Genomic DNA, 12,458 nt, shown 5'->3' with positions numbered 1-12,458 from the left:
CAGTACAGTCCTCTCCCTGGCTCTTCCTGGTTTCCTTCTAGCTCCAATTCCCACATGCCCTGGTGATCCTGGTGAACTAGGGGTCCACACTGGGGTTACCCACAGGTGAGTTCCATTCCTGACCCTCGTCCCTGCCTCCCGCACAACACTGCCTTCTCAAAACATCCTGGGACGCCTCCAAGGGACAAGTCTGTCGTATTTGCTCCATGGGTGTGTTGACCTCTAGAAAGCTCTTCCAGGATGGGACAGGCACCCAGAGCACCTGCACTGAGCATCCTTTGGTCACTGCCTGTAATTCCCATCCTTCCTGAAGGTATCTGGGTCCTCAGTGCTCAGCACAGAACCTGGCACATGGTGCTCAGATTTTGTTCGTGAAACAAACCTGTTAAACACCATTAGTTAATGATTAACTGAATGATCTTGGGCCATCCCCTTTCTTTGCCTAGGCCTCAGTTTCCTCAGCTATGTAATGAGTATATTGGTCTATCCTATCAGTAATTCTATAGATCCCAAGTGTCCTTGGGGTGAGTCCAGGAGAAGCGGGTCTGGGGCAGGCAGCCAGAAATAGCCCCCCCCCCTATATCCTGTTGTACCATCATTTGCTCTTTCTCTAAAGTAGGTGGAGAGTTGGCTGTGGTCACTCTGTGTCCCCACCCCAACCCCCAACCTCAGATTCTGTCTCAGACCACAGAGTCCTCAAGGACTCTGCTTCTATGAAGATGAGGTGGGCCAGCACAAGCCACGTTTCCTGATGGCAGTCCAGGGCTGTGGCTTTCGTCTCAAGGTTGCCTGGTAACCACCGCTCTTGCATTCTGATGTAAAAGTGTGGCAGTGCCAGACCCAGAGCTGCCCAAGGGGTGGGCACCCAAGCTGGGGGCTTGGGCACTGACTAGGGCCAGAGTAGTGGCAGGCAGAGCCGTCTCCACGTCTTATCCCATTATCTTGTACCCCGGGTGGGGGGACCGGGCTGGATCTAGCCTGCATAAGGTTTTAGTTGGGGTGATCGAGCTGAGGGGCAGGGAAAGCCAGTCCAGGTTTGCAGTGGGCTATCCAGCCTGGCATTTGCCCCCCCCCCATCCTCACACCTGCAGCTGGCACCTTCCACCCAGTGAGCCACAGCCGGTGCCACCTCTCATTTGGTGATGATTTTACATTAATTACCTTAATTAAGCGGTGCTGTGTGCTAATGGCTTGAGAGGGGGGTTGTTGTTTCTAATTGCCCTTCCAGTCAGCCTGGAAGGAGGGACCCAGAGCTTGGCAGAACAGGAATGAGAAGTTAGAAAGAGGGGAGCCCCTACCTCCCTAGCTGGTTGGGATACCTGAACCTGATTGCCCCAGAGGGGTGAGCTGGAGGTGTCTTTTAGGGACAAAGTGAGAATCGGGCTCAGAGTTGGTGAGCAGGGAGTTTGGTGATGCCTTCCAGACTTCTGATATCCCCCTCCTGGGGCTTCCTACTTCCCTGCCTGCTTCCCTGAGTCGAAATGCTTTGCTTTCCACTCAGAACAGTCTTTAGGGCACAGATCAAATGTCCATGGTTTTTCCTCTACACCAATGTTGATCCCTGTACTACAAGGCCCTCTAGCATTGTACATTGTATCCAGGAAACAGATGGCTGGAAACAAGAAGGATGGTAAGGGCTAAGATGGTAGATGATGGTTCAAGACTTTGAGGACAAGGTGAGAAAGCCCCGGAGATACTGACACCAGTGCTGGACCCTCAGTTCATCCAGGCAAAAGGACTGCCGTGTGCTGCCGGGGCCTCTGGGAGAAAGAAACTGTAGTCCATTCAATCACTTGCAAAACTGTTCAAAACAAAGAGGGGGCTGGCCATGAGGCAAGAAGTAGCAGAGGTGAGCCTGGGACTATCTAGATTCAGAGCCAGAGCCTTCCCCCCGTGGGGAGGGAAGGGTGGAAGACAGGAGTATTGCATTTTCATCTTAGAAAAGTGACTGCTATGTGGGCAAGCGAGGATAACAGGAGCATGTGGGGTGGCTACTAAATCACCAGGAGGGATGAGCGGGTGCCGGAGGGACCACACAGTAGTTGAGATGATGGAGAAAGAGAAGCAGGGGAGTGTGAGAGCTTGGAGGCAGTCACAGTGAGAGTTTCTGGGTGAGCTGGTTGGACTAAGAGAAAAGGACCAGGGGGATATCCCATGCTGCTCAGGGGAAGGATATACACTGTATCATGGTGGCCTTCTTCCAGGTTCTTAACTGGATACAATGTGATGACAAGCAGGTTTGAGGCAACAAAAGGAAAGATCTAAATTTGCGGAGGCTGAAAGCCTGTAAGGATGTCCAGGCTCAGGTCTGGGGCTTCCAGCAGCTTCTGAATCCGAAGGGGAGGATAAGCTGCCCTGGAGACGGGGGACAAATTTGACCCTGGTGTGTTCATGTCGGTCTTCCCACACCTCTGTACCCCAGGACCCAGCAATCACTACAGGAGAGGATGCATTTGGGGAGGAATGAGGAGAGGAACGAGGCTGAGGTGCCATAGCTTCTCCACAGGAGATTCTGTGTTGTCTCCACTCCCACACAGTTTCAGATCGAGAACCCACATCCGTCCAGTACTCTGCCCACCCACGACTGAACCTCTCTTCAAACTCTCTCCTACTCCATTTATCAAGCCGCGAGGAAGAGGCTGAGAATGCTTGCTCTTCCCTGAAGCCCTCCCAGACATCACTGGCAGTACACAGCCTGAATCCAACCGTGCTATTTGGTCTACCTCCCAAGCTCCAGGCACCTCCCTCCAAAACTGGTACCCTAAGCACTTCCACCTCTCCTAGTGTAGGCCCCTTTATGGGAAAGGATGATTTTCCTCTTAATGGGTTTCGATCACTCACCTTGATCTCTACTCCATATCCAGGATAGACAGAGATATAGTAGAAACAGTCCAGGCCAACATCAGAGGGTAAGCTGTGGGCCGGAGGGGAATCCAGAGAGCCCTCTGGGCCTGAGAAATTCCAGCTACAGGGGCCTGGGAGGCAGGAGGAGACATGAGGCTAAGACCAGCTCTGGTGGGGTAGATGTAAATTCAGCTAAGCTGAAATAAGCTCTCTCTCCCCCCCTTCTCTCTCTCTCTCTCTCTCTCTCTCTCTCTCTCTCTCTCTCTCTCTCTCTGTGTGTGTGTGTGTATGAGTGTGTGTGTGTGTATGAGTATGTGTGTGTATGTGTGTGTGTGTGAGAGTGTGTGTGTGTGTGAGTGTGTGTGTGTGATGAGTGTTTTGCCTGCATGGATGTATATGCACCACCTTTGTGCCTGATACCCATTGAGGCCAGAAGAGGGCATCAGATCCATTGGAACTAAGGCTAGATGACTGTTAGTGGCCATGCAGGTGCTAGGAACCCAAGATCTCTGCAAGAGCAGCAAGTATTTTTAACTGCTAAGCCATCTCTCCAGCCCCAGGGTAAGGTTTCTGATCAGTACTTTGTACTTGAAGCTCAGAGAGACTGACTAAAACCCCTAGGGCTGTGTGGGAAAATCAGAACTTGAACTTGGGGTGATGTGATTCCAATCCACATGTTTTATATAGGTCGACCCTTGGTGGCAAAAGGTCTGGCAGGTTGGTGTAGTGTCAGAAACAGACATTTGGGGATCGTGGTGTGCCCTCCACCCTCACTTTCAGCCCTGCCAGCCAGCAGGGAGCTGACCTGGTGCCTGAACTGTAGTGACGGTGGTGGTAATGATGGTGGTGGTGGCGGTGGTCTCTTCGTCATCCCCTGAAGCTGTGGAGGTGGCAATGGTCCCCTCAATACCAAGCCCTGTGGTCTTAGACATGACCTCTGGAACCCAAGGTCTGCCCATGTCTCCAGGACCCTCCTGGGTTGGAGTCCATGCTTGACTAGGGGGTGTAGTACTAGGTCTGTCCTCTGACTGCAGTGTGGGCACTGCCATACTCCGCCCTGGGGGAAGGGGAGATGTGATATGAAACTCAGGAGGTTCTGACTCTAGGTTCCAAGGCTTCTCCCTGGAGTGGGGCTGGGTGGGTGCCGCAGCCACAGCTGGAGTTGGACTGGTAAAGACGGGGCGGTTGTCCTGGTTAGTCAGGCGGGGAAGGGGGCTCGGAGTAAAGGGTGTAGGTGAGTCCTGCTGGAAGGACAGTGCAGGCCTTGGAGCTTCCTCTGTCCTTTCTGGCCCCTCTTGAACAAATTCCTCCAGAAGTGGGTGGTGGTTGAGCAGCTTGAGGGTAGGAGCTGTGGTGACGAAGTGGACGCCTTCGTCTGACTGCTCAGGTGTAGGGGCTGCGGTCAGCTCCCCATCCATCTCCCTGATGCCCGTGGCTTGACCTTCCCCCGTGATTGGGGCCTCTGAGGAGAGTCCTGAAATAATAATGAATGATCAGAGGCTCTCCTGCTACGCCACAGTGAACAGCATCCCACCCAGTGCAGGCAGGAGGAGACCCATCTTGCTTTTGACAGAGAGCCTTGGAGAGTGTGCTCATTGTTGAGAATCATGGAGCTATAAAATTTTAGAGCTGGAAGCAAGGTGACACCACATACTTCAAAGATGGCACAGGAGCTATCCTTTCTCCTCCAGCAACCAAGACAGACATTACAAATCGATCATTGCACTATTTCCTGCTGTTTCCAGATTCAGCTTCAGAATCCTTTTCAACACAGAATGATAGGAAGCCATGACATGACAAATACATAGTTGCCATTTCTAATGTACCACAAAAGCCTTATTTTACTAATGAGAAGATGGGTCACCAAAGGCAAGTGCAAGGGCTGGAGCTCTCAGCTCATAGAATGCTTGCCTAAAAAGCATGAAGTGCTGGGTTCTTTCCCAGCACTGGGTAAACTAAGCACCTGCAACCCCTGCTAACAAGCAGAAAGTGCTGGGCTCCATCCCAGCACTGTATAACTGAGAACTTGCAAACCCAGCAGGAAGATCAGAAGTTCAAAGTCAGCTTCAACTACATAGTAAGTTTGAGGCCAGTTATACATGGGGTCCTGTCTCTAAAGAAAAGGAAAACAAAAGAAAAGAAAAAAAGGGAAGGGAAGGAAAGGGAAGAAAAGAAAAGAAAAGAAAAAAGCCAGGTGCAGGAGGCAAAGGGTTTGGGGCAAACCTGATCTACATAATGAGTAGGATAGCCAGGGCTACATAGAGAGACCCTTTCTCGAGAGAAAAGATTAAAAAAAAAAAAAGAAAATAAGAAGGAAGTGCCTTGTATAGAGTCTAATACCCTGTGTAAGTAGGAGAGACAAGGATTTTAACAAGAGTAATGTCTCTCACAACAGTGACTTTTCTAGCTAAAATTACAAGACATTCAAATTCATGTCCTGTTCCCAGTGAAACCACTGGTCATTAGTTTCAGGAAACATATTACATATTTGGAATTTTAGATTTTCTCATGCTTGGCTTCTTTGCTCAGTCCCCATGAAATTCCTGTTCTCTGCCTTCTCCAAAGATGATTTCTCTCCTCACCTTTCCTTTTTTTTTTTTTTAAAACAGGAATTCCCTATTTAGTCCTGGCTGCCCTGGACTTTGCGATGTAGACCAGGCTGCCCTCTTTTTCACAAAGATCTACCTGCCTCTGCCTCCTGGGTGCTGGCTGGGATGAAGGATTTGTCACCTGACTTTCCTGACGTTTATGGTCTTTCAAGAGCAGTCACATGAGTAGAGTTGGGGAGGCCCAAGTACTGAAGCAAATATGGCTTCAGACCCATTCAGGTCTCTTTCTCTGGGGCTATGTGGTCTGGTTGAAGGGCCCACAGCTTTTAAACCTTAATTTTCTTGTCGGTGAAGTGGAGCTTCAGTCTTCTTTCCTTTTCCTACTTGACATGTCTCGGTAACTTTCCCCCTTTTATTCTGAGACCATCTCACTCCATAGACTTCAGACTTGTCTGAAACTCACAATCCTCTACCTCCTGAGTGGGATAATGGGAATATACCCAGTAGGACCATGCCCTCTTCTCTTAGCTTTCTTAGGATACTACACAGGGATAGAACGGGGATGCCACCTGTCCGTTCATTGCATATGTTCCTGATCAATTTTGATAATTTCTTGCTAAAGTCATATGAGGCTTAAGAATCCTACTCAACAGTTATCTAGGGCAGCAGCCATCGCCAACCAATCAGGCTACAGAAAATGAAACTTACTTCCTATCTCTGGCCAGCAGTATAGATTGCTCTGCTATTATGTTCACTCATTTAACTGAAGAGATGACGAACATTCTGCTTGTGGCCCACTAGACTCTCCCTAGATTCTTAACTGACAAGAAAAAGGTCAGTAGATTCTGGCTCCATATTTAGTTCATACAGAGTCTTGTCAACTCTGAGAAGGCTTGGGGAGGGGGTGGGGTATTCCTCATCTCAACAGCTCTCAAAATGGCTGCTGGGAGGATCTGGAAAGAAAGTCCACCTGGGGTGAGGTAGCAGAGTTTTTGAGGAGGTCAGTTCCCCTACATGTCTGCTGGTGGGGCTGTCTTTCCATGGGCCCACACCCACCCGTGGATTGGCAGGCATAAAGAAGTGGCAGATGGGCTGCATTCTGTTCAAGAGACCATCACAACTCTGATGTGCCAGACAAATGGGAGGAGGGAGAAAATCGGGGTGGGAAAGGCAGGTTTAGGTTGGAGGGCTCTCCATTCTTCTGGGTCACGAGACCCAAGCAATTCAAAGCCTTGAAAACCCGGACCGAGGGCTGCATCCTGAGATGCCCACTAAAGTAGCCCATCTGTGCCCTGGCATCTGTGCCAAGCACTTATATCACAGTGTCCAAACTAGACACCCGGCCAGGCTCATATCCCCAGAGCAGATGGTCCAATAGTGCTGGGTGTCTTTCATCTAAATCAGTGACATGGCGCTCAAGAGGGAGGGGTGTTGAGGTAGTACCTGTGACATGCAAGGACAAGGCTACTCTCTCTCCCTTCACGCACCCTCCTCCAGATGTCATTCTATCCTTGTCAGGTAAGCAGTGACTTGTTATCATGACACACAGGTTGGAGCCCCTGGAACTCTGTATTGTTCCAGGGGTGCCTGTCAAGAGGTGTGTCCTGTGACTCTCAGGGTGGGCACCTGTGGGACTCTTGTGTGTGTGTGTGTGTGTGTGTGTGAGAGAGAGAGAGAGAGAGAGAGGGAGGGAGGGAGGGAGGGAGGGAAGGAGGGAGGGAGAGAGAGAGAGGGAGAGGGAGAGAGAGAGAGAGAGAGCGCGCACAGAGAGCCTCTGCCTCAGGAAGTGACCATAGCTGGCACAGTTCTGCCAGCAGACAGGTGGGTGCTGGGCAATGGAGTGGAGCTAATGGGCACCTCCCGTCACTGTCGATTGAGCTGATTGTGTTATCTAGGGGGACCGAGCACTTGGTTAAATGAGATCGAGATAGCATATCAAACGAGCAAATTGATTCCCAAATCGGCCGCCACTTGTTCCCGGCGGGAGCCACCCACTGTCACTGAGGGTAAGATAATTTCTGGGAGATAAGCCTCATCTGTGGGAGGTATCTCCAGATACCCTAGGTGACTGTTGGAGGCCTGAGGGGCTGTAACATGTCACTGGGCTCCCAAGGGTTGTGTTGAAGAGGTCAGGGGCTTCTCTTTGCCTGGCTACATTTAATATCCAGGGGCTGGCTGACTCAAGGGCAGGAGGAGGTGCTGAGGATTCAGAATACTGAGCCAGTTCCCTCTGAGACCACCTACTATTATTTATCATTACTATTATTATTATCAAACCTTGCTATACAGCCCAAGATGTCCTCAGGGATCTGCCCTCCTGCTTTGTCCTTTCCAAGGGGTAGGTGTTTCTGCTGCTGTTCTGCTTTACCTTTTCACTTGTTTGTTTTGTTTTTTTTTTTCAAGACCAGGGTCTCATGTAGCCTGGGCTGGAGTTGTACTTGTCACATGGTCACGGGTGGCCATTAGCTCATGGGTCCTCTTGTCTCTAGCACTAAGTGTCAGGACTGCAGGCAAGTACCAGCACCCCAGCAAGCTTGCATTACTTGACAGAGGAGTCTTTCTCATGTGCTACGTAAAACCTACAGCCAGGCAAGGCAAAGACTTGCCCAGCGCTGGAGATGAGAGTCAATCTGCAACTAGCTGGCTCACTATTGATTATTTTCCCTCATTTAACCACGTCACTGAAGAGATGACGCACAGCCTGGCCTCCCTAGATTCCTAACTGCCGAGAGAAAGGTCAGCGGATGCCGGTTCCACTTTCCGTTCATACAGAATTTTGTCAGCTCCGAGAAGACTGGGAGAATAGTCCTGGTCCTCACGGCTTTCAAAATGGCTGTGCCAGGATTGGAAACAAAGAGCAACAAGGAAGGCGCCCAGCCATTCCAGACCTCTCGGACCTTGGCAGGGAGGAAGGGGGCTCCCAGCAGTGCTTCTGAAGAAGAGAGGAATAGATGGATCCATTCAAGGTCTCTTCAGGTTGGAAGTGATCCTGGCCCTTGGGAAGGTGTCTTGAATGAGAGAGCCCTTACTCCGTTCCCAAAGCACATCTGAGCCTGGAAGCCAACTTTACTCAGTAATACTGGAGTGTAGGCACACAGACCTGTTCCAGTGTCAGCTCTGCCTGGAGCAGGTTTTTATGCACCTTTAATCACAGCATCAGGATGCAGAGGCAAGCAGATCTCTTGTGAGTTTCAGGCCAGCCTGGTCTACAGGCTCCAGGACAGTCAGGGTTTCATGATGAGACTGGTCTCAAAAAACAAAGAAAGAGGGAAGAGAGAGAGAGAGAGAGAGAGAGAGAGAGAGAGAGAGAGAGAGAGAGAGAGAGAGAGAAGGTTCTCTGTGAGTTAGAGGGGCAGCCTGGTCTACAGAGCTAGTTCCAGGACAGTCAGAGTTACACAAGGAACCTAGTCTTGAAAAACAAAACAAAAGGAGATGAAGGAGGAGAAGGAGGAGCAAGAGAAGGAGGAGGAGGAAGAGGAGGAGGAAAAAGAAAAAGGGGAAAGAGTGGTCTCCTCTGAACAATCTAGATACCAATGTCCTGGGGGCAGAGAGAGGTAACAGGGAGAGGCGGTCCCCTGGGACAGAAAGGATTTAGATAAAAGTGAGGTCTCTCCTCTCAGGAAAACCACAGTCCCCATAGGATGACAATGTGTATGGATGTGAGGCATGCCCTCCACAAATAAAGCATAGTTCTGCACCACCCACAAAGAAGGCAGAGTCACCTCTAAGCTTTTGTCCCCGGAGACAAAGCTATGTGTGCAACCAGATCCACTGCTATGATCCACACTTGGTCAATTCACCTGGTGCCTAGACACGGGGAAGAATGCCTGCCGTTCCCGCAGAGCTCCAAGGGTCTGGGGCTGCTAGCCTAACCTGGGTCTGAAAACAGGCTCCTCAAGCTTCCTCAGCTACGGCGAAAGAGCTTCCCTGCAACCTCTAGCCCTGGGCACTGCAGCCTGGGCCCTCCCCCCGCATTAGCTCTTAAGCTATGCAAATAGACATCGGAGGGAGCCCTGTTTAAAGTATTTAGACGAAATGAAAAAAGGCTTTCATCGGCACTAATGAGCCATTCAGGATGCCTCCCCAGTGGATTCTCTCCCGCTCCGCCTCCTGGCCCCTCTTAGGAATAGAAGTCCCACCCCTCAGCCCCAGCCTGGTAGTTCCCTGCTCTGTTTTCGCAGCCGCCCCGCCCCGTAAAGTCCAGAGGGGTGGGGATACTACCGAGGAGGCCCATTTGCATCACACCTGGCTGGTCTGGTTCAGGGTGGAGCCCCTTCCATCTCCTGCTAGCTGAGTCTTATGGTCTTACAGATCGGTAAGGCTTAGGACCACAAGGCTGGTGGGCAGTGAAGTAGGAGGCATTATGCAGTGTCTCTTCCTAGAGGATTTGCTGTCCTAGACGGTACCGCGGTCTGAGCACTTCCTCTCGGCCCCGTTACACCATTGGATCTTTCTGGACCACTAGGCATTGGGTTCTAATCCCAAAACTGCTTCACTATCCTGCGAACTGTCTCCATAGCTGTGAAGGGAAGATACTGAGTTCTAGAAGGACTCTCCTGACAGAAACAGCTTCCACCTGCCAGTCCCAACCCCATTTTCTACAAAGGTGGGGTTGTCACTTCAAAGCCCAGTATAGGTAGGTCTCGGCCATGACCAGGATTCATGTCTCAGAGACAGAAGGCCTAAGAGGCTTGTGTCCAGTATGGGAACCCTCTGGTTCTGGGACACGCTCAGATGAATTCTCCCACCATAGGGTAGAACCAATTCTCAGCTTGGGGGAGAGAGTATGACAACATGGGGGTCCTCGGGAGAGCCTGGAGAATGTAGTGGGCAGGGAGTCCACTCCTCTAGGTTCTAAAGGTTAAGCTGGCCCAGCATTGGAAGAATGAGAATTTAATGGGATCCATTTATTATCCCATAAAAATTAATGAGTTTATTCTGGAGGGTTCCTGGCCCCTTTCAAGTTTTAATAGGGGATTAGTGAGGGCCTGGCTCTGCAGACCCCTATTATCCCAGTCTGAGGGAGTGAAGGGGCCCCCTGTGTTAGTGTGGGTGCCCCTGGGCCTGAGTCTGATCACCACACTGACAGAGCAGTGGTTCAGCTATGCCACTTAGAAGTTGGCAGGGCCATAGAGCCCTGAAGTCTAATTCTAGAAGCTTCTGATTCCAGACTCGCCCCCTATAGCATCCAACCTTTCAGTAGGTTCAATGTTGTGTGTCTGTACTGACAGGAAAGACAATATAACCCCCACATTATATAAGGGGAAACTGAGGTTCAGAGATGGGACGTGGCTTTCCAAGGTTATCTAAACCTACACAGAACCATAATGGACACGTACTTCCTGTTGTGGTCTAGGGCCAACAGTCGGGACTGGTAACAACTGCTGTCCACTGCCTTCAGCTTGCAGACTGTACGCTCAGCACCAATCTCATCAATACAGGGAAGTTTGTGTCACTATCCCAAGAGATGGACACTCTGGGGGGGCCCAGAGCGGTTAAGTAATTCATTCACGATCACACAGAGACTTGGGATTCAAACCCACAGCTTAGGCTGTTGGCTGCTCTCTCTGGGCCTCCCATCTTCCTACCAGTCTGGGTGCTGTTATACTAGGCCATCTGTGTGAGGAATCCTGCAGCTTGTGGTGATGGGGAAGGCTTGGTGGCATCCTAGAGGGTCAGCATTTTGAGGTGGGCACAGAAAAAAAGAGATTTTCATTGTCCAAACAGGTACCTTCCCTAATACCCCATATGATTCACCTTCCTGCTGTGCTGTTTCTATCTACATTTTGTGTAGATACCTTCTTATACTTCTGGGTCCAATTCCTGTCTCCTCTCCAGATGTTCCTACCTGGCTGTCCTCTGACCTCCTGGGATACTTCCTGATGTGCCCTGGGCAGATGAATAGCCTGCACTGCGGCATTAGGTCTCTCTCTCTCCCCACATAGCTTTGCCCATAAATGTTGGTTCCTGGTGCTAGGCTTGGTGAAGGGTAGTCTCAGGGCACAGTTCCTAAGCCTGTGTCTGCTTGTCTACACAATCAGGATTCACTTTGCTCCCCAAAGCTTAGCTCAGGCAGCATAGGTGAGCAGGGGTGGGTCCAGAAGGGAAAAGCTGGGCAGCTGCCCTTGGCAAGTGATGGGAGTGTCTTCAGAAGCTAGCAAGTGACTAACCTTCCCATCACACTTCGTCACCATCCTCTTTCCTGCTCAGCCTCTGTTGGTCCAATAAAGTCCAGACTTTGAATATGAGCAGAAACCAGACATGCTTTGATCCCAGCACTTGGGAAACAGAAACAGGCAGATCTATGTGAGTTTGGGGGCCAGCCTGGTCTACAGAGCCAGTTCTAGGACAGCCAGGGCTAAACAAAAACAAACAAACAAAAAAAAAAAAAAACAAAAAGCAAAACAAGCAAACAAACAAACAAAAACTTGTCATGAAAAACCAAACCAAAACCAAGCCAAACCACCACCTCCAACAATAACAAGAAAACTGAGCAGGACATCACCTCCCAGCCAGATTCTGGCTGGAGAAGTGGCTGGCCACCAGTCCTCCAGTTCTTATCCCCTCTGCGAGCACCTCACACCTCCTTCGTTTGCCCAGGAGAAAACCGTCTAGGTCTTCGCAGTAAACCAGGGGTAGGGCTGGGTTTAGAGTGTTGGCACTAAGAAGATACCTGTCCCACCTGCTCCAAAGACGGAGCTTTTTGGTGTCTACTATCTATGTTCAGACCTCTGGGGACAGAGCACTCATTACCTCCCAAGTGACCAGGAGCCCTTATGGACATTCTTGAATATCTCCAGGTTGGAGTCTTATTGCCAGGTAGAGGGAACAGCGAGGGAAACTGAGGCACAAACTAGGAGTCAGGCCACCTCACCATGGTCTTGGTCCTTATGGATGAGGCCTGGTGCTGCTGTTCAAGCTGCTTCTCCAAACCAAGCCTGCACATCCCATCAATTAAACAGAGAAAGGTATGTGGGTGCTGTCTGCTCTCACATACAGAACACAGCCATGAAGGGTTCAGTGTGTGGAAATATCCCAAGGTACTGTTTATCTAGCACTTACCAC

General features: G+C 50.5%; 1 protein-coding gene across 2 annotated transcripts in view; it reads right to left on the bottom strand.

The window, feature by feature from the left end:
* Positions 1-12,458, bottom strand: part of SEZ6 (seizure related 6 homolog) — a gene marked incomplete at both ends in the record, with an annotated part of 45,797 nt that overhangs the window by 19,936 nt on the left and 13,403 nt on the right. For both annotated transcript variants that reach the window (XM_080922599.1, XM_080922600.1), the window contains 2 exons: positions 2,842-2,975; positions 3,650-4,318. In XM_080922599.1, coding sequence (XP_080778725.1) covers positions 2,842-2,975; positions 3,650-4,318 — 803 coding nt within the window. The remainder of the gene's footprint in view (positions 1-2,841; positions 2,976-3,649; positions 4,319-12,458) is intronic.

The sequence above is a fragment of the Micromys minutus genome (assembly GCF_963924665.1).
Source record: "Micromys minutus genome assembly, chromosome: 10".
Lineage (NCBI taxonomy): Eukaryota > Metazoa > Chordata > Mammalia > Rodentia > Muridae > Micromys > Micromys minutus.
This window is presented reverse-complemented; position numbering and strand designations above follow the sequence as displayed.